At 41.2% G+C, this 27,473-nt stretch overlaps 1 protein-coding gene across 5 annotated transcripts in view; it reads left to right on the forward strand.

The window, feature by feature from the left end:
* Ptprr (protein tyrosine phosphatase receptor type R) overlaps nt 1-27,473 on the forward strand; it is a 239,909-nt gene that overhangs the window by 170,552 nt on the left and 41,884 nt on the right. For all 5 annotated transcript variants that reach the window (XM_028759010.1, XM_028759012.1, XM_028759011.1 and 2 more), the window contains one exon: nt 26,982-27,168. In XM_028759010.1, coding sequence (XP_028614843.1) covers nt 26,982-27,168 — 187 coding nt within the window. The remainder of the gene's footprint in view (nt 1-26,981; nt 27,169-27,473) is intronic.

Consider the following 27,473-nt stretch of genomic DNA (forward strand, 5'->3'; position numbering starts at 1 on the left):
AAAACCGATGTGCCCTCAGCTGGAATGCTCCAGATGAACCTTACCAAGAAGTAGCAGCATTCGTTGTACAGTGATGATAGTTGACGCACATACAAACTCTCCCAAGTTATGAGGTATTAGTTTTCAGGAGAGTTCAGGCCCAGTCAAGAACTCAGCAATCTGACTTTTTCTCGTCGCTAAAGTATTTGGCGACAAGTCTAAGGGCTTAATGCATTGGGAAAAGCTTAGATTTCCTGACTGAAATATCACTGCTGTCCCTAGATCGAGAGGATAATTTTATTCCATTGTGCTTTGTTTATTCTTAGTAGATCTTGTGTAGATTGTTTTCGGGATAATGCCAGGGTAATTGTTCCAAACTGAGCTATGGGCCAACCCAAGAACATTCTCCTGGGAATAGTTTGGCTCAGATACACAAAAAGAGCGCTCTTCTTATCAAAAATATTTCTTCTTAAACGTAAAGATAAATGGGGAAAGTTTTGATGTGAGATAAAAAAAAAACAATAAATAAGTCGGTGGCCATCTTATGTGCTTTTTGCATGAACTTAGACGGCAAATCGGTCATGTCGTTTGGCCCTGTCTCTCTATGTTTACGACAGGATGACACAGAGTATATGGTGTCCTACCTATACTGGGGGTGGGGGTACATTTGACATCCCTTCTCATCTTAGCCACCAGACAGTGTAATAAAATACTGTTAAGCCAAGACATCAGTATTTTCACCGGCCTTTATTCTCCCCCCCCCCCAAAAAAATTAATCAAATATCTAAATGATATATCTGTGATGGTTTGGCATGGTCCAGGGAGTGGCACTATTAGAAGGTATGACCTTGTTGGAGTAGGTTTGTCATTGTAGGTGTGGGCTTTAAGACCCTCATCCTAGCTGCCTGGAAGTCAGTCTTCTCCTAGCAGCCTTCAGATGAAGATGTAGAACTCTCAGCTCCTCCTGCATCATGCCTGCCTGAACACTGCCATGGTCCCACCTTGATGATAATGGACTGACCCTCTGAACCTGTAAGCCAGCCCCAATTAAATGTCATCCTTGTAAGAGTTACCTTGGTTATGATATCTATTCACAGCAGTAAAATCCTAAATAAAACAATATTCTTAATAAAGAAATTTTAAAAGTATATTTAAGCAAAACTCAAATACAGCCTATCACAGACCCTCATGTGTGTAGTCTCAACTACTCCAGAGTTTGAGGCAGGAGAAAGAGCTCTTGACCCCCGAACTTCACAGCCAGCCTGGGGAACATAGGGAGACCCGGTCTCAAATTTCAGAAAGGAAATTATTTCATAGGCAGTCTCACTGTGGGACGCACCCCACACCCCCACCTCCAGCCCCGACTCCCACCCCCATTACCAGGTGTACACACTCTGCACATAGCACCTCTGTAGTCATGGCGACACCTTGAGTGTTGCATTGGCAGCAGAAGCATTGGGATTCAGGTGGCAGCAGGAGCAGAATAAGTACCAGGCAGATCAGCAGTACTGGTGAGAAGAGAGAAACTAAGCAATGCACCCAGAGCACAGAGACCCACACAGTCCCGGCACGACACTAAAGAAGTCTAGGTGATAAGAGGAGTAAGGATGTGAACGAGAGCATCTGTTGGGTACCAGGTGCTCATCTCCGGGCTCTCTGTTAATTACGTCGGACAGCTCTAGAGCGGTCTAAAGAACCGCAGCTGTATCTTCCCACCAGCGGTTTCCGTTTGCATCTCCGGGTTCCAACAACTGCAGAGCCAAACTGTTTGGACTGCATCTTTAGGGAGCGCTTACAGGCTGTTTCCGGTGTTGCTCTTTAAGTAATACAGCGCAACAACTACAACGACGTACGAATGTTTACATCCCGTCGGGTGCAATAAGCAATCTAGAGGCAATTTAAAGATGAAGACACCTGTGAGGCAGAGACTCGAGCAGATTCGGGTTTTTGCATTTGTGGGAGATACTGGGATCAATTCTCCGTGGATGATGAGGGGCAAGTATAGCGATACAGAGATGTGTCCTTGGTCCACAGAGGAGAAAAAATAAGGAATGTCATACTCTAGAATCTGCCCTTCCCCACTGTTGGTGCCAAGTATCGTGCGTTCTGAGATGCAAGATGAAGAACGCTTTGTAATGTATGCTTACTTATGAGTGAAGTACGAGAGTAATTCTGAAATGGGAAGGAGAACAAAAAATATATATATATTATGTAACTTTCAAAAAATATCTCTCACAAAAAGGTCATTTTTGTTACTAGCTCAAACTTTCAAAGGAAGTGTATTTTGCGAACATTTTTGCTTTCTCATTTCATGATTCCATAAAAGTTTGAATGTGTCTCTTTGTAGAGTTATCTAATTTTTAGGACATCCCTCTGTGTGAGTCTTTTAAAAGTAAGCTACAAATCAGTCAAGCTACCTCATACATTATAATTCTGCTTATAGATGTAACTTTATATATTTATGTCTGCAATAAATACTTTTAAATGAATAAAGCAACAGGGAATAACATTTCAGAATCCAATACAACCTAAAAACAGATATGATGAGACTAGGCCAGCACAAACCACTGTAGTTGTAGTAATACCAAGTTTTTAATAACATGCTTTCTCTCATGTATGTACACAACGTAGCTTTAGCCTTTCAACCAGCAAGATGGGGGAACTACTGGGGGTCATGAAGGAGGTACACAAATACAACATAATGGTGTGTATATAGAAAATGTCATAGTGAAATTTATTGTTTTCTTCATTAATGAAAAAATAATTTTAAAAATTATTTCAATGCAGATGATTATAGCAGCTGAAGAGATAAGATATAATTATATAAAGCAAACAAAAAAGCAAATATTAGTGCTTTGGTTATCTTATCCCATGTGATCACATATTTCCAAAGTTTATAGTAGTGCTATGTGCATGTAATTGGTAGAGGAAATTTATTTTTCAGGGCACAGAACAAAAGCAAAAACTAAGAAATCTCTCCAGTACATCAGTAAAGTTTGCTTTTGTTTTGTTTTAAGACAAGGAAATCATGAGTCTTTTTAGATGAACCTAACATAAATTTAAGCTTGTGTCCTTTTCTACAGATTTGAAAGTGCCAAAAATATGAAAAACTAGAAGACATTGATCTACTTTACATGTAAAATAAGATTTGAAAATTGCTCTCAAAAGCTATCTCGAGGGTCTTCTGCTCAGGCCTTCAAGCTGAAGTTCTGGTGATATGACTTGGTTTAATTTCCACGTCTCTTATCTGTAGTTTATTCTTGTTACTACAGTTGCTACTGGTTTTTAACTTGTACACAGGAAGCCAGAGCCAATCAATTTTGTTCCCAAGGTGACAGGAAGCCTTGGTTGGTCAGATGTTGATTGTGTTTGCTGTTCCAGCCCCGCCCGCCACACTTTCTTCCCTTTTGGCTGAACTTAAGACGAATTAATCAGTGGTGGACATCTGGCAGACAGCTTGAGTGTCTTCTCAGGGCTTTGTTGACCTGTAAGAGCTAAAGATTGAAAAATCAGTCCATAAGCTTTACAGACAGTGACCAAAATGTTGCTAGGGACCCTTCCTCCCCAGATCCTGCACAAGAGACTCTCTTCTGGCTTTTTGATTGAAAGTGTGCATTTTTTCTGAGCAGGGAAATATTTGTGGAATAAACATCCCACCTTCTTTATGATGGTGAATGTAGCTTACCTCACCCTCCTGTAAATTCCAGATGTGAAATGGGAAACAGAGGAAGGAGCTCAAAGAATGCTAAGCTTTTAAACAGGTCTGTGATGTTTATTAGCTTAGCCACTTACAGATTCTCTTCCTGTGAGAATCTGTTCGCAGAAACACACCTCTTATCTCCAAATACTTGACAGAAAATGCCGGTATCCAGAACGTAACCAATAAATCAACTCATAATTTTAAGTGTGTATAATAAAATCAAGTTCGCTGACCTTCCCAACCCTAAAAGTAAACTTCTCTGGAGTCTCTCTGTTTTCAAGCTTGGAGTTTATGGCTCCATAAAATAGAAAGCTACAAACTCCCAGAAGCCGTCCAAAATGTTTTCAGAAATTATTTGTTTTAAAGATAATGATACTAACAGGCACATCTAATTTTATGATGGGGATCGCGAGAGATGTGTGTCTAAGATGAACGAAGGTAACATTGAGATAAACCTAAAAAGGGCAGGTATGTTGGACCGGATGGGCCTTTCCTGTTCCTAAAATGTCTTGTGCTTTTACACAGGAAACGTATTCTTATTCACCCGAGGCCAGTGTCAGGCCTCGGCACAAGATCGCAAAGTACTCTGGGTAGTGGCAGTTAGAAGATAGGAGAGTGGGTAGGAAGGTGTCCTTGGTGAATCCTGCACAGGGCAAATGTTCCAAAGGTTCTATGCTCATTCATCCATCTGGAAATGGAGTATCTGGGGAACGAACTCATAGTTTGCTCCTATATTTCTCAGTACTTTTTCCACTCCAGAATTTGGAGACATCTAAAGCTAGAGTTGATAGAGTTCAGGCTATGAGGTCATTGGAGAATCATATATAATGTTCCTCACTGAAGTCTTGAGGACCCTGCCAGGTACAGCAGCCGTCTGAAGGCCCTCCACAGATACCCTCCCTAGCTGTGTTCATCCAGAGGGCACGAGCTGCGCTATGCATATGACAGTATACCATCCAGACAAGTGAACTAAATGTTAGTTCCTGGGAAAACGTTGCAACACGATGAACTTGGAAGAACCATAGCCCCAATTTTACCAACAGCCAAACAAAAGATCATCCCAAGACATAAAATAAATACTTGTAAGCAGTCAGACCACTTGCCATTTGCTGCAGTTGTCTAATGGTGCTGAAAAGCTAACACATGCTCCCTCTGCATGCATGCACGCACGCACGCACGCACGCACGCACGTTCCTGTTAGTTCCTCTTCTGATTTGCATGAGAACCTGTTTGAACAGGAACAGTCTGCCGTGTACCTGTTCTTACCCAGTATTCTATCCGCCAAGGAGAGGAGCATGCGCAGAGGGTGGCATACCAGTTATGGTTCACAACGGCAGTGCCCCAAGTGAGATGATGTGCCCCCCAGGTGTTATATATTCTTTGCCAGCAATTTCATACTGTATAATGTTGCTCAACCGGCAGACCAAAACCATTCCATTGGTCACCACCCCCACCCCCATATCCTTCTAACCCCTAAAGTTGAGAGCCTTAGGATTTTTGACAGAAGTTACCAAAAATAAGTAAAACATTTTATATGATAGCCAAGCTACAGAGACCATACATGTATGCAATAGATTTCTTTCCGGAAATGTGCTATGACCAGTGGTTTTTTTTTTTTTTTACTAATATAGTTTATGCAACATATATTCTTTTTTAAAAAATTAAACTTCTCTTGGTGTGCTTAGGATAAAAAGAATTGCTGTTAGACAGCACCTGTATAGATGCTAATGCTGACCAGTGACTTCTCAAATCTGACCTCTGACCTTCAGGAGGTCACGCTGTTTGGGATCTACAAGAGAACAAGGAAATATAACCCATTGTTGAGCATATTCAAATGTAGAAGGACATCTCAAGGCCTAGCTTTAGCACTACAGAAAATGCCCCAGAACAACAAAAGAAACGTAGCAGGGCTCGATGTACACAGAAAATACTAGAAGTATGCACTAGAAAAGCCTTGTGTGCCCAAGCCTATGTGCATTATACAGACGTTCTCTCGGTTAGGTTATCCGTCAGAACGTAGGTTTTATCTTCTTTGCTGCCTTCCTGCCTTCCACCTATAGGTGGCGCCAGGGAGCCACACAGACAGCGGGAGACCCAGAGCCGCTTTTTTCCCCCTTTTGTTTCAAAGAACATTAAAGCAGCTGTTTTTCTGTCATCAAAAACTCTACCTGAGACATTTGTAGCCCTTCTAAGATTTAAAGCCAAATCAAATAAACAAGGATCAAGGGCCCTGTAAGGATCCCAAGGCTGGAAAGGAGCCACCAAAAGGCTCTCCTCCCGTTTGTCCCTAATTGACATCCAGAGGGGGCTCTGCACTGGTTCTGACTCTCAAGCAGGGCTTCCTACTTAAGCCTGCAGTCCCTAAGACTCTCATTCGGCATCCCTGAGAAGGGATTCTGACTGTTCCTTCACTGTGCTTGGACGCCTCTAAGCTGTTCAATCAAAAAAAAAAAAAAAGACTTATGCCCTCTTCTCTCTATAGGACAATATGCAGTTTAGTCAAGGGTGGAGGTTATAGGTCCCTTTAGGACTCCAACTGAAAAGAACTTTCTCCATGCACAATTGCATTGGAGAAAGAAACTCCAGGAAAAGACGCAACCCTGTACCCTAGGACTTCACATTGGTGAACCCTGGATTCCAGTAACGCGGTGGCCTTATCGAGGACAGCCTGGGGGCAAATTGGCAGTACATGAGAAAGTCTGATTAAGAGGGGGAAGGCGACGCGGGCCTCACGTCAGCTGTTTTCCTCCACAGGATACTGGGTGATTCCTGTCCTGGCCAGATACTGATTACTTAAAGCTCAGCCCAAGAGTTCTTGTCAAAAATGATTTCCGTAGTGTATTTTGACTTGCTTAGGTCTGAAGAACTTTTGGAATTTGTTAGGTGTGGAGCTGAACTCCAGGAACTGGCCTGTGGCGTTCAGTTAATGAGCTCTGTCCCTCTGAACAGACTGTCCTAAGCACTTTGGTTTTTTTTTTTTTTTTTTAAATCAAGTTCACACTTCTCTGCATGTCCTCGCCTGACACAGGGAATCTGGTAGAAAATGTGTGTGTTGATAATTCAGATACACGGAAGCAAAAAGAATAAAGTTCAGAAGTCGCATTTTTTAATCATATTTTAATATATACAAACTGATATGAATATGATCCTTCAGCAAATACAAAACCCTCATAATTACAAAACTTTAGGGATTTGTCAGCATTTCACCCTGTTTACAATCTAGAAGAACCCTAAGTATTTAGATTGCCAAAGACTGTTGCTAAAATGAAGACATCATTATCTTCATAGAAAACAATGTATTGATAATACCCAACTTTACAAAATATGTGGTAAAATAGTCCCAACCCATAACAATAAGGCCTACAAAGCAGATGCCTTCATATATAAGACAGTGGATCATAAAGAATGTTTTTATTACATCTTTTAAGTGTGTGTGTGTGTGTGTGAGAGAGAGAGAGACACACACAGAGACAGAGACAGAGAGACAGAGAGAGAGACAGAGAGAGAGACACAGACAGACAGACAGACAGACAGACAGACAGACAGACAGAGAATATGAATGCAGCCCTACAGCTGGACTTCCAGGTAGTTGTGAGCCTGTGTCAGCCAGTGCTGACCCTAGGAACTGAACTTGGGCCCTTCACAAGCACAGTATCTGGTTTTAACCACTGAGCCCTCTCCCCAGTCCCAGGGAGGTTTGTACATCTTTCTTAGAGTCTCACCTTCCTCAGTAAGATTGTAAAGTACTTTGTGTCTTTGGATGCTCTGCAATTAAGAAGTAATCCCATCCTTATGCACTCCTGGTGGGTGGTGTGACCTAGTACAGCCACTGTGGAATTAAGTATGGAGCTTTCGTGACAATCTAAAAACAGAAATTACCCCCAAACAAGCTATTCTCTTGGTATAGTTCTAAAGATCTCCATCCCCTGACCACACATTCTACCACAGAGATACCCACATTTCTGTGTCTGCTGCTGCTCTAATCTGAATGATAAGGGAAGCAGCTTCAGTGGCATCAACTGGACAAGGAAGTTTTACCACAGGCGCACGGTTAGTATTCTGTCTAAACTCCACCTCCATAGTTACCTGGCAACAGCCAGGTAGGCCTGCTCACTATAAAAGGGGCTGCTTGCCTCCTCCTGATCTCTTCATCTCTGGCCTCTAGCTTCCCTTTGTCCCCTCACCCCTCCCCTCTTCTCTTCCTCCTCTCTCCAAGTAGTCTCTCTCTCTCTCTCTCTCTCTCTCTCTCTCTCTCTCTCTCTCTCTCCCCCTCCCTCCCTCCCTCCCTCTCTCTTCCTCTCTCTCTCTCTCTTCCCCTCTCTCTCTCTCTCTCTCTCTCTCTCTCTCCCCCTCTCCCCCCCCCCTCTCTGCCTCTACTACCCTCCTGGCTCCCCTCCCCATGCCCTGAATAAACTCTATTCTATGTTATACCGGTGTATGACTGGTCCCTCAGGGGGAAGAAATGCCTCGACATGGGCCCGCTGAGACATCCCCTCCCCCCATATCTCTCCACACACCCACAGGACATATTCTCTTTATCTCTTTTTCTTTTTATAAACACATCACACACAGCAGAGCTTTACTCGGGTATGAAGATGATGACGTTTTTTCAGGGAAGTGGAAAGATCTGGAAAGCAAATACATTAACCACAGGGACTGAGAAACTCAGAAGAAAGCCCTGGCATGGTGGCACACATGTTTAATCCCAGCACTCAGGAAGCAGAAAAAGGTGGCTATCTAGGAGTTTGAGGCTAGCCTGGTTTAATGAGAGACAGAAACTCAGAAAGAAAAAAAGAGGAAACCCCACCACGTTATTTTCATATCCAGATTCTATCTTGTACCGCTCAAATGTAAATGTGAATAAGACCTGAAAGGAGATAGAGAGAGCCAGGAAATAGTTGCTGAGGGAAGGGGGTGGGGAGCAGAGGACAGCCGAGACATGAAGTGGAAGGGAAATGTGGGGGCGGAGATAAAATGGGACATGAGGATGGCGGAGGAGAGAGAGAGAGAGAGAGAGAGAGAGAGAGAGAGAGAGAGAGAGAGAATATCAACTAAATCATACTTCATATACATAATAAGAATATTCAAATAAAGAAACGCCACAAAACACAGTTCCAAAATGTGAATGCCATCATTAATTTTTGGAGGCCCTAGAGTTTTTAAGGAATTTTTTTCTTCATCTTAGAATGGATTTCTATTCATACCAAAAATCAGTAAGCATCCGTGCATTAAAACCACTGGCTGAAATTTGTATTGCAGTTGTACTTGGTAAAGACAAGAATACTATTTTTTTTTTTTATTCCTTAGGACTCAATGAAGAACGTTAACAAACAGTTCAGACCAAGTCAGCCTTAAACATCTCTGCTCGTTTTTCTTCCCACACTTACAAGTCTTGCATAAAAGAAATGCACTGGCATGTAGAAGCATTCGAAGCCGTCTTCCACCTTGTTAGGTTGTCAAGCATTCCAAGGGCATGTAGGGGACATGCCTTATAGTGATTTTGTCCTGCATCCTGTGGTGACTTTTGTCAGGATGCCCTGAATGTCTTGTGTCTTGTGCTCAGATCTTCCTCCTCCTCCTCCTCCTTCTTCTTCTTCTTCTTCCTCTCCTCTTCCTCCTCCTCCTTCTTCTTCCTCTTCCTTTTCTTCTTCTCCTTTTCTTCCTCCTCCTCTTTCTCCTTTCTTTCTCTTCTTCCACTTCCTCTCCTCTTTTCCTCCTGCCCTCCCCTTCCCCCTTCCTCCTCCTTCTTCTTCAATTACACTAGTAGCAGTTAAAGCTACTTTTCAAAAATCAAACTGGAACCCCAACATTCTTCATTTCTACATCTAGTGACTGCCCTTGTCATCTTTGATGAGACTCCTCTCTATACCCCTTGAGTCTGTGCTTGCCATCGGAAAGGACCATTTTTCAGAACAGAGTGTCACTAGGATCTAAAGATGGTTAGCATGTTCCTCTGACAGTTAGTGTCCCAGTCCATCACTGTCTCATATTCTCCCTCTATTTGAAAGGCAGTAAGTATTTTTAGATCTCCTTTGTTCATTATCATGATATTCAGAGTCATGTCCTAGGGATATGAAGAAGTGTCATTATGAATATTTCAAAGATGAAGAGTTGTCTAGATAAATATTAAGAGTATTCCGTTTAGAAAAAAAAACCTCTAGTGAAAAGAAATGATGAATTGACTCACAGAACAATACCTGGGGGAATGGTTTGGTGGAGACAAGTGATACTCTCAGAGCTGTGGTTAAGGGCTAGCTCTACATATTCTACATATTTGGCTTAGAAAAGCATCAATGAATATATTACGTTTAGGACATTTTAATTTTGTCCATACAGTTGCAGAAGTCATTTGGATAGCAGATTCTTGCCGAGAGAACTTAGTGCCTGCAAGTGGGATATCCAGAGGGCAAAATGAAATGTCTCTCATGTTAGACATAAATGTTATTTGAAAAGATCTCTCAGGACGAGGGAGAAGACCTGATGTGGTCCGACTCTGCCTCAGTATCCAGGCGCTTACTGCCATGAGTATCCAAGGCAGGCGCTTATTGCCATGAGTATCCGAGGCAATTGTAAGAAGTGTCTATTTTCCTCCATCTCTAGATAGCTGATGCAGCCTCAAAGGAGGGCATTTGGCCCCCAGAGGATATACAGAACAAGCAGTTGGCAAAGAAAGAGAAAATATTCTACTTCCTTGTCCTTGTCTTATTTTTTTTTATTTCAAATTTTGTAAAAATGTCTTGATTTTCATAATATTTAAGTATAAAATTCCATGCTATAATTTATAGGTAAATGAAGTTCTGTGGAATTAATTTTTTTCTCAAATTTACTTATAAGGTAGATAATAGGAAAAGATGGAAATTATTAATAATTGTACCTGAAACATGAAGATAAATTTAGAATATGAATATGATGAGGTTATACATGGTCTTTTCTGTCATATCTCTAATTTCAGAATTTTAAAAGCTGTTTTCTGTGATAATGATTAAACTCTGATAAAGAGGGAATAAAGGCTTACTGTTTCTATGTCTTAAAATAATAAAAAAAATTAATTTTTCCATACTGGATGAATTGGATAAACTTATATTCCTATGGATGTATCTGTGTGACCAAGTAAACATATACAGTACCAGAAAACCAGCTGTAACACTGTAATAGTGAAAGGAACTGGAAATAAATAACTATGAGTAGACATTTGTCAGTAGATAAATAACTATTTATGAAACTATTTTTTTGCTGCTTTAATAAGTTTTTCAATATATAACGTAATGTGGAGAAAAGATGCATAACTATATGGAAAATTCTGACCTAAGATTCATTCTCTTTGTGTATATGTGCATAGCTGAAGGGAAAGTACGTAAGGGCCTGTAGTCGTATGCTGCAAGAACAAGAGTTAAGAGAGAGAAGGACCATGGAGAGGAGCCTTTCTTCTTCGCACCACCATACTAGCTGAAAACTTTACAAATGAGCCAAAAATGTAGCCCAGGAGCAGGGCACCTGCTTAGCATATATAGCCCTGGGTTTGACCCGCAGAACTGAAAAACAGATTATTTTCAGAAGCCTTTATAAATAAGTATGTGTTATCTTTGCATTTAAGCTAAATTAATGTTTTCTAGATGAAAACCAACACAGTAGCAGTGTTTCCCTGGAAGGAAAGATTGTATATTACAGATGTCTGCTCAACAGTCAGTGTAGTGGTGCTAGAACACCAGCAGTGTTCTGTGGATGATAGTCTATAGGGAGACACGGTGATGCAGGCCACGAAGGCATCCGTGGATCCGTGGGTACCTACTTTACAATGACTAAACTGCAGTAGTCCCTCTCACCTGAGCTCTCTCCTTTCACGATCTCAAATATTTGTCATCAACTACGGTCCAAAGATATTAAACTGAAAATGCAGAAGTTATCCAAGCGTGGTGACCCACGCCTGTAACCTAGCACTTGGGAGGTTATAGCAAGAGGATTGCCACTCAGCCGGGGCTTCAGAGTGAGACCCTGTCTCAAAGAAAAACACAAAAACAACAACAGCAACAAAGAAAAACAAACAAACATCTTGGCTGGTTAACTTATCAGGAAAAGGTGCCAACCTGTGTACAATTTCTAGAACCCGCATGGAAAGAAGGTAGTTCTATACAGTTGTCTTCTGATGTCCCTACATGCCATGGCACCTGTGTGCCCTTACATACAAACACATGCATGTGCATACTAATAAAAAACTAAATTAATATGTTTTTAAATTATAGACATCAATAGTTCATAAGTATTAAATTTCATTCATTCATTATGAATGGTATGTTTAAATTTTATTATCCCACACTGTCCTGTGTAGATTTAGATTTTTCAAAACCTACTTTAATAAGGGTTCTCGGATGCTTTGACCTTCCTTCTAACCCATTATCCAAAGGTAGGAGAGAAAAGATGGCAAATAGAATCAGAGGATGTGGACCTGCTTAGCAGTAGTTCTTTGGGGCGATTCCAATCTTTGTTGTCAGGATACCAGCAGTCCAGTTCACAAAACACGAATCAGCAGTGATGGCAGGATCCAGCAGAAACAGCCAGGCCTCCACTGAATTGGCACAAGTCAGCCAGAGCAACCAAAATCAGCCAGAAAACCAGGACTTGTTCTCTGCCACACTTCTCTCAAGGAAGTGAAGATCAAAGACATGAGACCAATGAAGTGTTGCGTGGCTGGCTATGCAAGCGTGCCATTACTGTCTGTTAGGTCCTACTTATACTATCTCCAAATGTCACGTGATCTCTCACGGGTCTGCTTCAGCAAACCATCACATGAGTCTGCATCAAGACATATGTCATCCTTTGGTCCAGTGTATGCAGGTTGTATACCTGTCTTATCAGTCACCTGATAACTGCCTCAGTGTCTAATTGCAATGCCCCATGCTGGCGTTGAGACAACCCTTATATGGTCGCCTCATGTCACATCCCATTGCCTACATTATCCAGCTGACGTGGTCTCAACCATAAACAGTGCACCAGCTCACATCAGCTGATATGAAGGGCAATCACGGTACAATAAGAGATCTTGAGAGAGATACAGTCACATAACTATGGTTGTAGTGCACTGATACTTGTTAGTTATTATTAATCTCTTATTAAGCCTAATTTATTAGTTAAACTTTATCACAGAGACATATATTTAAGGGAGAAAGTATATATAGTGCTTAAGGTGGACCATATTAGGCATCTACAGAAGATCTGGGAACTAGCCCCTGTGCTATACACTTTAATCTATGATACAGAGACAGAGCCTTTGTATTACCAACCCCCATGTTACTCTTGGTAATGTGCCGGTGACTTTTTATCATGTCTCTATTCACGCACATGGAGAATTTTATACTGAAGACTTTTACAGCTTAGCATCATTAAAGCTACAGGGCAAAGTATGTTTCCTGCCTGCCTAAGCTTGTGACATTGCACTCTGATATTGTCATCTCCAAAGTCAGTACCTGAGAATCAATCAATCGAGTTACAAAAACAAACCACAAAAGGACACTACGTAATGTCCATTTGAATTGCGATTTTGTGTTGGTCTGCATTCATAGCTAGCCTTGGTCACATACAGTCAGGAGACCGTAGCTTGGATGCCCCTAGAACCTTTGTGATTAAGTTATACAATGATTTCCCAGATAAGACACCAAATACACAACATCCAAAGACAGACCTTACCTTAGAGGTCTCCATAGGGGGAAAAAAAACCAGTATTGGGAAAATGGGCATAAACACGTGTTAAAGGGAGTTGGCTGATGTCACAGAGGAGGCTGGAAGTCCCCATGTCCTCAGGGTGACTCAATAGCCTAGCTACCAAAGAAAATCAATGGAGTGGTTCTAGTCTGAGAGCCAACAAGCATGGAATACAGAAAGCACTGAGTTTGAATCTCGTTTCAAAGACCCATGCAAGCCAGAATCATTCACTTTTACTTAAGGGGAAGATGGGATAAGCCCTCTTCTTTTGTTCAGGATGACTAGTGAGACCTAACAGATTATAAGGGTCAATTTGATTTGCTAATATACTGGTTTGAATGCTGATTTCATCCAAAACACTCTCATAGAAATACTCCCAATATCTAAAATAATGGATGAACATACATGTCTCAGTCCAGATGACACATAAAGATATTAGCCATCGTAGAGAACCAAATGACAGCTGAGGGAGACGGAAATCACTATAAATCATGTGTTTGATAAAGATCTACCATCATATGTAAAGAGCTTTAGAACTAAAAAAGAAAGCAAGGCAGGTTCAAATTAAGCAAAAATCAGAACAGGTGTTTCTTCTTAGAAGATAAATGATTGGTAAATGCAAAAAAAATATCATCAGTATCATTAATTATAAGAAAATACAATTGAAGCCCCAATGAAATTCTACTTCTCCTTCACTTGGATTTCTATAATAATAATTTAAAAAATTATAATTGACTGTATTGTAAAGTGACAAGAATGTGGAGAAATTAGAAACTTAATATGTTGTGCCTGGAAATGGTAAGTCGTCTATCCACTTGGGAAAAACATTTGGTAGAGCTTCAAAAGGTGAAATGTTGGAGCTTCTGGCATAGCTCAGCAGTAGAGGACTCACCTAGCGTACCCAAAGCCTGGGTTCTGTCTCCAGAAAGAAGGGGGAGGAGGAGGAGGAAGAGGAGGAGGAGGAGGAAGAGGAGAAAGAGGAGGAGGAGGAGGAGAAAGAGGAGGAGGAGGAGGAGAAAGAGGAGGAGGAGGAGGAAGAGGAGGAGGAAGAGAAGGAGGAGGAAGAAGAAGAGGAGGAAGAAGAAGAGGAGGAGAAGGAGGAAGAAGAGGAGAAGGAGAAGGAGAAGAAGGAGAAGAAGAAGAACAACAACCACCCCCACTACAGACTGATTGGAATATATAGCCCCACAATAATTTATATCTAATTATAGTAGAACAATTTATAAATTTAAAAAATAAATGGAACAACCCAAATGTTTATCGATTAAAAGCCAGATGAGCAAACTGCTACCTGGCAAGTGACAGAGAATTCCCAAGTGCTCCGACATGGAGGGACCTTAATGACATCATGCTAAGTACCAGGAGTCTGGCAAATTCTATGATTCCAGGTGCACAGAGGGGCCCAAATAAACGAATGTAAGGCATGCAGCTTAGGGATCCGGTTCTTGCGTAGCATGTCCAAGGCCTTAGGCTCAATCCTCATTACTAAGAAATGAGTGAACCTGTAACTGTGGAAACTCAACAGCATAGCTAAGGCCTGCATAGAGGGATCTGTAGGGAGGGGAGGTTGTTTCCTTTGAGGGTGAGGAAAAAATTTTTAAATGTACTGTGTTGACTTTTTTTTTTCTTTCTTTCTTTTTCTGGAATTCATGGTGTAGACCTAGTTGGCCTCGAACTCACAGTGCTGGGATTAAAGACTTACGAAACCACACCTGGCCTGTGATAACATCTACTCTGACTCAGTGACTCTTTCTAAATGTACTCAGTTCTGCACTTTAGAAATGTGAACTTTCTGGAATACAAACCACACCTCAACAAGAAAGAGGAGTGTATACATGACTTTAATTTTAGACTAAAGTTGTTAATGGCTTAGTCATAAGTTGTTTCCAGGTAATTTTTTCATTCTGTTTATTTGGCTGAAGTATGCATTTTTATTTCTAGAAAGGAAAGGGCTGCGTCTCCTATTGGAAGCATCAAAGTGTAGTCTTCATGACAAATACCAGTTCGGTCCTTAAAATGTATATGATATTTTGAATTCCAGAAGTTTTTTTGCCGGTCCCTCTGCTCCTTGGATACAATGTAGTCAATGAAGCATAGTGAAAGCTTCTATTCTGTATCCTGCCCAACATGTGTGATGCCCGCATTGAGGCAAAGGACCCTTGAACTTCAAGGATATTTTGCAATTATCTTGCTTGTGGATGGACAGGAAAAGACACAGGAATAACAATGAGTTATTACAAATGGCATCCAGGTGACAAGTCTCGGCCACTGGGGGGGAAAGTCTATTTTAACTATCCTGTCAATAATTTATATTTAAACTTCTATCCTTATCTCGGACATGCAATGATAACATGATTGTGTGTTTACCCTGTCGGGAAGGCAATCACGGTGGTCGGAGCATACATTTTATCAGGAGCACAACCCTTCCAGGTAATTGGCCTTTTCCTTCCTTCCACCTGAGGAGCGATGGAGCTTTAAATACTGCCACCGACTCTTTACTGGCCAAAGGGAAGCAACTCCCTGCTCTGCAATTCCAGGGTGAAAGGCCAGAGGCCCCGTAGAGGGCAGAGGTCACCCTGGTTTATTCACAGAGTGCCTCGCTGAGCAAAGCCCACGGTTGCGTTTGTGGGTGGCGCCCTTTTCAACGAACACAGAACAAACACAGGAATGGGTATTCAAGTAAATTATTGTTCTTGGCTGAACATTTGGGGGAACTTTGGAAACAGTAGATTTTCATAATTTTTACCGAGAGTTCATTTTAGGTAAAGGTAGATCTTGGGGTGTCTTGGCAATTACATAAGCTGTATGTTTCCCTTTTGTTTAATTTTATTTTATGTATATTGGTATTTTGACTGCATACCATAGGAGGTGGGGAGAGGGTGTAGGATCCCCTGAAATGGGAGTCACGGGTTCTTGTTAGCTGTAATGTGGGTTCTGGGAATTGGACCTAAGTCCTCCAGCAGAGCATCCAATGCTCCTAACTAATGAGGCATCCCTGCAGCCCAGATACCTGCTTCTTATGTCAGATAACTGAGATCTTGTAGATACTTGTGATGGATGTTAGACAAGGTCAGATCCTTTCAAGGTGCATAGACTCTGACCTTAGAACTAATTCCCTTTTTTTTTAAGTCAGAATCTAATGAAACCCCAGCGGGTCTCAAACTCTCAAAGTAGGCAAGGCTGACTTTCAATAAATGATCCTCCTGCCTTTACCTTCTGAATGCTGGGATTGCAGGCCTGCTTAAAGGTAAGACAAAAGCCGAGGATGAGGTCAGTTGGCAGGGTGCTTTCCTAGCACCCACGGTACCCCCAACCCACGGTTCAATCCCCAACACTGCAGGAATCAGATGTGGTGGCGTATACCTGTAGCCCCACACTCGAGAAGTAGATGGGGGAAGATCACAAGCCCAGGGTTTCTTCAGCTACAAAAGGAATTTGAGGTCAGCCTGACTACAGACTTTGCCTCAAAAATCTATCAGTTGGTAGATAAGCTCTAGTTATGTATTCCACACTGGCCTTGAATTCCAAATACTCCTGCCTGCTTCTGCCTCCCAGGTTCTGGGATGGCAGCTACAAACCTACACATGGTTTAGATACACTACAGTACTCTTTAACACAAATCACTCTGTTATAGGACAATTTTTTTTTAATTTGTGAAAAATAACTACAGATGTTTCTCTCCTACAACTAAAAACAAGTTTAGGGATTTGGTAGAAAGACTGGAAAGAATTTGTGCCGTGGCTTACCTGGTCTGTAATCTCAGAGTTCTGGAAACTGAGGCAGAAGGATCACAAATCCAAGGTCCATGTGGGGGAGGGGAGAAGTGAGGGAAGGAGAGGGAGGAGGGGGAGGGGAGAGGGAGGAGGGGGAGGGGGAGGAGGTAAGGGAGGCGGAGAGGGAGAGAGGGAGAGGAAGAGGGAGGAGAGAAAGGGAAGAGCTAGTTCAAGTCAGTGTACACTACTGAGTGAGAACTTGTCTCAAGATAAAACAGCGTGAGACCTGGGGTTACAGTTCAGGAGCAGAGCCCTTGCCTAACACCCACAGCGAAGATGCAGAGGGCCTCATGCTGAGCCTCGGCTTAGCACTTTGAAGTTCCACTGCTTTTCTGCCATGGCTAGACCATTTCACACTCCAAGGAGCAGTAGGTGAGAGCTTCCGGTCCCACAAAATCTCACCAGCGCTTCCTTCCGCCTTCATTACGGCCTCCCGTGGCAGCAGCTTCTCCTTGTAGTTCTATTTTGGGTATCTCTTCTTGTTGAGGTAGGATTCCTAATTCCCTTCTGTCGGTCGTTAAATCTATCTTTATGAGAACCTCTTTGTTGTTGTTGTTGTTGTTGTTGTTGTTGTTGAGTTAGTGTAACTTTGTAGAGATTTTGAACTGGGGAAAGAGGGGGTGGGTGGGCTGAGGGTCTTCTGTCTCTGTTCTTTTTCAAGATTATTCTGCCTAGAAGGGTCCGAATCTTTCATTAAGCAAATGTGACCCGTGGAGCTTTTGTGTGTGACTTCCATCAGATTGAGAAATTTTTCCACCATTTCCACTTTGTTGAGAGCCATTATTTAAAAAAGAAAAACCATGTATACTTTCTGATGATTCGTGAGCTAGCCGAAGTCGGAGGATGGTTATAATGGCGGGTGGTCAATACTGAATGGATTCCTTGGTAGCTGTGTAAGCAAATGGGGAATTAATTTTATGTGCTACTTACAAAATATGGGGCATGTAGGAATCTGTCTCCACTCATGCTCATATACAAACCAACTGAAATTCAGATTTCTTGTTTTGGAAAGATTGCTTTCTTCACTGAGGTCTAATTTCTTCGTCATCGTTGTATGAATGAAGAAAACCTAAAGTTAGGAACTAAAGTTTGAGCTACCAACATTCTGTTCTTTTTATTATTATTATTATTGTTGTTATTATTATTATTAAATGGAAACAACCTCCTCATCATGAGTGGCAGCCAAGACAATACCAAATGCCAGAAGAAGATACAGATTAATCATTCTTGGTTTGGAAACAGTGCGGTACTTTGGATTTCTTTTGTATGCGTGGAATCTTCATGGGTCTTCAGGATGTCACAACTAAAACTTCATGGGTGTTTATACAAGTTTTACACAAAATCTTAAAAATAGCATTTCCTGTACCTGCACAGTCCAAAACTAGCCTCCCACCTCAGTTTATCAAGTGCTGGGATTATGAGCGTGCCCTATGATAGCTGGTTTTTACTGGAAATTTTAAAACTCTCATCTAAAGTGACCCTCCGGTTTGCATATTTCTGAGAGAACCGTGCAAGCCCTCGGATTGCACTGCCCTCTCCCACTTACTTATGACCATCTGTCTACGTAGACAATGAGAGTGTACTTTTCATGTGCTAGGGGGTAAAAAGGAAGGATTGAAGCTTGTCTCTGCCTCAAGCTGTTCACACTGCAAAGAAAAGTCATTTCCAGTGAATATGATAGGTGTATATCAGGAATATATTAGAAAAGTTGCTCTGGGAAAGAGCTCCTACACTTGGAGGTATGAATCTAAAAGACACAGATCTGAATTAAGATATAGTTCACCACCTACCCAGACACAGACAGGGAGAGGCTGAAGAAATACCCAGGAGTAGGAAGCATTACATCACAGGAGCTGGACAAAGGCTAAAATAGAAGATACCTTTAAAAGGAAGAAACTATCTGCAACAATTAATGGAGTAACCTCTAACATTTTTGGTGACTGTCCTTCAAGTCTTTGTGACAGTCTCTTGTATGTATGATTTCAGAGCTGACCACGTGGTAGAACTGGGCCCTGTTCTTCCAACTCTGCACTTCTCTAATTCTCTTCAGTGCCTGACCCATATGTAACAGTAACTATTTTTTGCCTGATGTAGTTGAACTACATCTGAATTCTGGCTGGCTGGTTCAACTCAGCTATTGTGTCCCAAACTCATCCCCAAGCTGACTGATTCAGATTCAAACTTTACTTGTGACTGAATTGCTCTGCTTGGCCTCAAACTGACAATCCGTTCTAATCTGCTGGCTCCTTCTCATTCTCTGGCTTGCTCTGTCTTCACCTGCAACCTGTTAAAACTGTCACAGTAAAACTGCCTCCTTCCCCCCTTCCTTCCTCTCTCTCTCTCTCTCTGTCTCTCTCTCTCTGTCTCTCTCTGTCTCTCTCTCTCTCTCTCTCTCTCTCTCTCTCTCTCTCTCTCTCTCTTTCCACCCCACCCCTCCAATTACAGACTCAATTGAACTGGCTGACTAGAACTCAGAGATCTACATGCCTCTGTCTCCTGAATGCTGGGATTAGGTGCATGTCCCACCACACCTGCACCTAACTTTTCTTTACCTGAAACTTGTTCTATACCAGACTGGCCTTGAACTCAGAGATCTGCTTGCCTCTGAGTCCTGGGATTAAAAGTGTTTCTGAATTCCAGCCAGAGCAGCCATGTTGCCGGATTAAAATTCCTCTATATCCATAGATCTCACATAACCATATCAACACAGTGTGGGTAAGAATTACCATATGGCTATTGTTACAGTTACTCACACAAGTATTTTGTGTATAGGATACCAAGCTGAGGAAAATAAATGACATATTCATCTTTCTTTACCTTTTATAGTTTGAATTAACCCTTTGGTTGTCATTATTTTTGGTGGCAATCTAGAAACTCTAAGACTAAGAAAGTATAAGTCGTGCCGCAAAGCATTGATATAATCATTTTCCAAGGCCAGAGTCTAGAATATCATGTAACAAATTTACATTATATATTTCCCATATCTGTATGTGGGGGACATTGTTGGAGATTTTTTGTTTGTTTGTTTGTTTGTTTTAGTCTTTTGATATAGAGGCTTGCCAGACAGCCCCAGCTGGTCTAAATCTTGCTGTATAGACCAGGCTGATGTTGAACACATGGAGACCCACCTGCCTCTGCTTCCTGGGTGTTCTACTGATTATTCTAATTTTTAAATAATAAATTTGCCCCGACTTATAAGATATAAACTATCAGATACTCATTGAGCGTGGTAAGCATGCCTTTAGTTTTAGCAACCAGGAGGCGGAGGCAGGAGGATTAGGTATCATGGTGGAGCTTGAAACCCCTTTATGTAGTCACTCCACAGAGAAGCCAAGATTCTTCCAGTGTAGTGGGAGAGAAATGCATCATCTCTTACATCAACGATGCTCTTCACATCGTAAGAATCTCTTTGTAATATAGAGAAAAATGCATTTCTCACCTTCCTGGGCCCATGTCTGGCAGGCATCCTTCATACCTCCTTTCATTCATGTCTTCCCTGGAGGATTTCCTCTGGGAAATTTTTCTAGGAGCCATGGTCCTACCCACGAGCATTATTTCAACTTCTACACACCTCAGTTGTTACAAGTTAACTCTCTTAGCATTGTGTCTCTTTTTCTTTGGTAAAAATGGTACTTTCTCATCTGCCTAGCGATTCGGATAGAGGGTACTATCCAGAATGTGGTTAAAAGGAAAGAGATGGGGGTGGGGGGGCGGGAAGCATCTTGTGGATAAGTAGCCTTAAAACTTCGAACAAAATAGTGACAGAATGTGGAGTTATAAAGATGTAACAACACAGGGAGAAGGGGTCGCCTCTCCATCTTTATCTTTGCTAATCAACGAGGATTTGCTTTTCTAGGAGACACAATTACTACGAAAGAAAACTAGAAAACTAAGTATGTGAACAATTTGAATCAGAAGAATTAAAATACCAAGTTGGGTATAGAGGGCTTTAAGCTCACTACCAATGATGAAATCCAGGTTTAATGTGGTCATGAGTCATAGGGTTAACAGTCGGACTGAAGGCTGTGGAGTCCTCCTATCGGATGTGGGCGCCACGGAGACATTTCTGTACAAATCACTGTCTTAATCGCCTTCGAGCTGCGTACTTTTCCATTCTTAGTCCAAGGCTTGGATATAACCCGCTGCCAGCATTTCTCACTGGCTTGTCATTTCCTCAAGTAATAATTGAGAAACACGTTTGCCTAAAGCACAGGCCGAGTGATGGGGTTTGCTTCCTTTCCTTCTCTCCTCATTTAAATTCTTGCAGGACACTGAGTGAGCCGGTGCTAGAAGTCTCCATTCTTCTCGGCCAAGTGGCCAGCGTGAGGGAATCAGCCTTGTGTAGAAACTCCCCCTTCTGCCAAAAATCCAGCTTCTAAGGGCAATTGTTAAATCCCTCACCTTCCAGGAGAGTAGCTGTGAGGTCTCTGACTTAGCCCAGCACTTAGTTACTGTGCTTATGGATTCGGAGCGGTGTTTTTTTCTTCCCACCTCGTGGCTGTGAAGAATGGCAGTGCAGACACAGACATTTTCAACAGAGTTGTTTATGTTCTCTTGGCTGGGATCAGTGTGGCCCTGGTTCATAATATTTATGTGCGTTTTCCTTTTGGCTTAATTGTAATTAGCCTGCTGTTTGCTGCATTTCTCTTACCTTGCCTCAAGAATTTGCTTTTTCCTTCCATTGTTTGCACTGGTATCTTTTGAATTTCCTCCCGCCTATTTACTTTTTGGCATAAATAATAATTGATGCTTACAGGCGAACTTGATAAAGTCTTATTATTCTGTTCCCTTTTGTCCGCCAGCGATCAAGAGGCATAAAAATGTCTAAGCCATTTTCTTTCTCACTTGCACAGCAAAATAGAGGCAAAGTTTTCAGGAAGAGCTCCTGTTCTCTTCCACCATCTGTTATTAAAAGTCTAGATTGCCTATTATTTTTATGGATTTTTTTCCCTCTAAACCTGTCTTAATTTTAATTTTTCCAAACATAAAGTTTGCTCTGTTTGTGAATTATCAAATTCTGCCTTTACTTCTACTCACCCTGGTTTGTGACGTTTACTAGAAGAAGTTCATCATATTATCTTGGCTTAGTAAAGTCGTATTTTCCACTTCAGACCACAGTCCATGGTAGCTAGTTAAAAATCATATTTACTAAAGCACATCCTTTTCTGAATTTTTCTGTAAGTTGTGTTAAAACATACTGATTTTAGCTATCTGGGAGAAAAGGAAGAGAAAGAACTTGGGAATTCACCTTTGACCACAGACCCAAATAAATTACTAATAGATTAAATGGTTGTCCTAGTTAGGGTCTCTATTACTGTGAAGAGACACCATGGCCACTCTTATAAAGGAAAACATTTCATTGGGGCTGGCTTAAGGTTCAGAGGTTTAGTTCATTATCGTCATGGTAGGAAGCATGGCAGCATGCAAGCCAACATGGTGCTGGAGAGGCAGTTGAGAGTTCTACATCCAGATCAACAAACAGCAGGAAGAGTCAGCCTCTGGTCCTGGCTTGAGCTTCTGAGACCTCAAAGCCCACTCCCAGTGACATACTTCCTCCAACAAAGCCAGCCACACCTATTCCAACGAGGCCACACCTCCTAATAGTGCCACTCCCCTTGGGCCTTTGGGACCATTTTTATTCAAACCACCACAGTGGAGTAAAGGAACTTGCCACCAGGGCAGAGCCCATGAGCTCCTTCCCTAGAACTCAAAAGGCAGAGAGAGAACTAACTCCAAAGTTGTTCTCTGCCCTCAACATATGTGCTGTTGAACATAGAAACACACAGTAGATAAATGTAAAATAAAGTCAGTTACTATGTATTCAGAAAGATCAGTATGCTTAGCTGAGCAGAGCTATAAACTTTAAACAATTTTAATGTTTCAAGGCAAACGGCAGACTGGCATTTGCCACAAATGTGTCTGAGAAACAATGTCACACCAGAAACATAGTGGAAATACAACACAATCTAAAAATTAGGAAAGATGGGGCCCCAAAAAAAATTTCTCAAAGGTAAAGACCTAAAAATAAACAGTGAAGATTATTTAATTCATCCATCTCTCTAACCAAGGAAATCAGAATTGTAACAACTAGCTACTCTTATTGGTCCCTATAAATTAGAAAGATTTTAAAGTCAATTTAAATACTAGTAAAAATTATAAATGTTAGTTAGTTTAATTCCACCTTCAAACATCTACATTTTATAAATTCCCACAGAGAACACATTGTTTTCATTAGGCTATATTAAAACATTACAACTAAAATGTGGCTATATAGTTAAGCTCTTCGCTCCAAACAGACTGTAAGTCACCAAATGTGCCAGTTAGTTTTTGTGAGTTGATCCTTCTGATTCAATTTCCTAATGGCACCATATTTCAATTAATATAAATATTATTTGTTCCTTGAAAATAAGGGCTCACAAAAGCAGAGATTTTTTTTCCCAAGTCAACAACAGCCTACCATCGTATTTTATGACAAGCATGTGAGAGTTATTAACACGCATGATAAGGCTGTTCTGCAGCAAATGCTCTTTGTAGGGTCAGCCTGTGCGTGCTTAATTCTGGAGTTGACTTTGAGACATTGTCTGAGGTGGTGATCTGAAGTGCTGTGGAAGTTCCTAGGACTTAGGGCAAATGGATTTGCCGTAATAAAGGCAAAATTTAAGACAGTCGGTTACCAAAATGTATTTGTCTTTAGTGGCAAATGTGTAGGTTACAGCCATTGATCTCAAAGCATTAAAATATAATCTTGATTAAAAAACAATTTGCAGCTCTAGTGGGAGTGCCCTAAAACAGATCCCTTAGAGAAATGTAAAAATGTAAGAATTCTAGAGGATTTTGTTCATTGTTCTCCAAAATTAATAGTAGCCATGTATTGCTTTTTAAAAGCAACTGACATCCTTTCTTCTGTGTTACCTGTATAGTACAATATCCTTAATTATTTATTCACTCTTAAGGAAATAGAAAAAGAAAAGAGATGCAGAGAAGCTAAGTAACCCTAAGAACACATCAAGGGTGTGGACAGGCAAGATTTAAGGTCAAACTAAAGTGCTTTGAAGTTAAAAATCTGTATTCAAATACTGTTCTTGACTGTTCCCCTTCCCAGACACTTGACTTGCAACCCAACATGTGACCTAACATAATCTGCCAACATGCTTTCACTTTGGGAGACAAAGGAAAAAGAGCTTGTGTTTTATATTCTAACTTGAGTTGAGTCTTTGATCGACAACTTTGTTTCAAAGATGGCTATTTTTTCCCGCCGGTAAAATAGGGGAATCAGTATTTCCCAAAGATTCTATGAATGTTGGCATTCCATATGCACAAGCACTACATAACAGGTCTTGACAAATAACAGAACCGTTTCTTCCTTCCCTTGACAAGCCAAACCTAGACTTCCTTTCTGAGCGGGTTCCACAGCCCTTGGCTGACCATGGACCCCCTCAGAAAACTCGCTCATCAAAGCAAACAGACTTAGACATGGCATCTGTGGGGCTCTGACTCTCCAGGAATAGGTAGGGTGTCTGAGAGACGACAAAACAAACATGGATAGACAACAACATCATGGTCTTCTCTGCTGGAGTTAGAAGGCTTCTGAGAGCCGTGCAGTCTTGGCCACTCTTCCCCCTCTCGTCTCCTCTGCAAGACCCGGCTCCAGATTCCAAAATCCATTCCAAAGTCCAGTCCAGACTGCTCTGCTCGCTCTCGAAGTTCTCTCGTGGGTTCTTCTCCCACACCATTTCTCCTCCGAGGCTGTCTCTCAGATGATCAGGGCTCAGTTCACATGATCCCACCTCCACATATCTGCCCTGCCACCATAGATGGAAGAGACCTCACGGTGCACAGAACCTCTGCAGCTCAGGATATCACCCTACTGACAGACTGTGAACGCTTTGTCTAGTATCGATGAAAATTGAATGGAATTGCGCTAAATTCTCTGACCAGCAAACCTGAACAACATCTCCCTACTCCTTTCTGAGAGGAAGGAAGGAAGGAAGGAAGGAAGGAAGGAAGGAAGGAAGGACACCAAAAGCAAATTTTCACAAATACACTAAAACTAAAACAAATCATAATCAGAACCAGGATTTCCTACAAGATTAAAGGCGAGTACCGCTGGATTCAAACACTTTAAAAACCATTTTCTCTCTAAAAATAAATTAAAATTTTTGGTCTAAAACCAGAATCATCCTTTGATGCTTCTTAGCTGTATACTTTCTACCCAGAAGCACAAGAAACCATAGATTTCAGCTAATAACAAGAGCCTTAAAAAATTAAAATAAAATAAAATAAAAATTAAAAAAAAATACACAAGGAGCCTGGCACACCATTTGGAGGAACTACCGAGGCCCTGAATTTCCTTTCACTGTCTTTCCTCTCGTGTTTTAACTTGCTGCTCCTGCTCTCCACTTTTGTAGGAGACCAGACACTTGGTGCTGTATCCAGTATTGTGACTCACACCCCTGTGCTCTTCAAGTTACAGCCGTTGTGGACATGGTCTCTGTGTCCTTCTTTCAATCTCCCTTCCTCTCATGTTGCGTTGTAAGAACAGCCACCCATGCTGCTGTTGGTTTTCACAGCTGACAGAACTTCAAAGAGGAACTTATGTCTTCTACCCAATACACCAAGGTCTGTGTAGGGGAAGTACTTCAGTCATTACTTCCCAGAAGAAAAAAAGGGAAATTATAAAGAAAAGATCAACTGAAACTAAGCCTGTAGGTCTGTGGTGACCTCTTAAACATTTTTATTTATTTATTTATTTATTTATTTATTTATTTATTTTTGGTTTTTCAAGACAAGGTTTCTCTGTGTAGCCCTGGCTGTCCTGGAACTCACTCTGTAGACCAGGCTGGCCTTGAACTCAGAAATCCGCCTGCCTCTGCCTCCCAAGTGATGGGATTAAAGACGTGCGCCATCACTGCCCAGCTTAAACATTTTATAGAATTAAATAAATAATCTGTGTGTGTGCACACACGTGTGTATGTGTGTGCTATGTGTGTGTGTGTTCATGTATCTGTGTGTGTGTGTGTGTGTATGTGTACAAAATACAAAGTATTTTTTTGTTTATTTGACTTGGTACTTGTTTGTTTGAGATAGTCTTATGTGGCCCAGGTTGGCCTCAAAACTCCTTCTATAACAGAGAACGACCTTAAACTTCTGTTCTTCTTGCCTTTATCTCCTAACCTCTAGAATTTCAGGTATGTACCATCAATGCTTGATAGAAAAGGTTTATCTAGAAGTTACAATATATATAATTTATGTATACACATATATTTTAAAACTTTTGCATTCTATTTTAATGCAGCACTTTAAACTATAGTAGAGATTGGTATTTTAATGTTACTATGTTCTAATTAACAAATAAAGGAATACTTATGGTATAGTATATACTACTTTGAAGGATGTCTACATTGTGAAAAGCATTTCATGACTATTTTGAACTCCCAGACATACATATACATACATGCTCTTCTGTATTACATATGATTTCTCCATTCAAATGTCTTTACTTTTTCTGAAATTCATTTAAAATTATTAATCACCCTATTATCTCTGCAACAAGTATGTTTACTAATAACTTATGTACATGTTCTCAATTCAGAATTGTTTACAACAATAAAATTGTCAATTTCCTTTATAAAGGCACTATGGAGACTTGCTATAGTCAGTCATGATACCAAGTATATACTACATATCTGATCCTTATTTCTGGAAAAATCTCATTGAAGTATGTTCTTGTACAAAAAAAGACAATTTGTGTGACCAAAATAATATTTAAAATTCATAGATAATAAAGCAAATTTATGAATATTTAAATATCATAACATTCTTTTCTCATGTAGACGAGGGTCCAATGTATCTCTTACACTGGACATGAGTAGCCTGGGAAATGTGGAACCCTTTGTGGCCGTCTCAACCCCCCGGGAAAAGGTCGCCATGGAGTACCTGCAGTCAGCCAGCCGAGTTCTCACAAGGCCACAGCTGAGGGAAGTTGTGGCAAGTTCCCACCTACTTCAAAGTGAATTCATGGTGAGCCCACTCCTTCTTACTCTGTCTTGCTATTCTAAGCACTGGATCTGAATCTGGAAATGGTGCTATCTCAAGCAGCTGACTGTGAGCAAACGGTTGCAATGCAAAAGGGAAAGTGTCTAAATAGGTTTAGATACACCTCCTGTCTTACCTATTGATTGGCTGTTGAGGCTGCAACGCAGTTCTTAACTGACTCCGAGCGTGTAAGAGCACACAGCAGTGTACAGTGCCATAGGGGACTGGAGCAGAGAGAGAGAGAGAGAGAGAGAGAGAGAGAGAGAGACATTTCTAGATGAGGATTTAGC

The sequence above is a fragment of the Grammomys surdaster genome, unplaced genomic scaffold (genome assembly GCF_004785775.1).
Source record: "Grammomys surdaster isolate TR1022 unplaced genomic scaffold, NIH_TR_1.0 126271, whole genome shotgun sequence".
NCBI lineage: Eukaryota > Metazoa > Chordata > Mammalia > Rodentia > Muridae > Grammomys > Grammomys surdaster.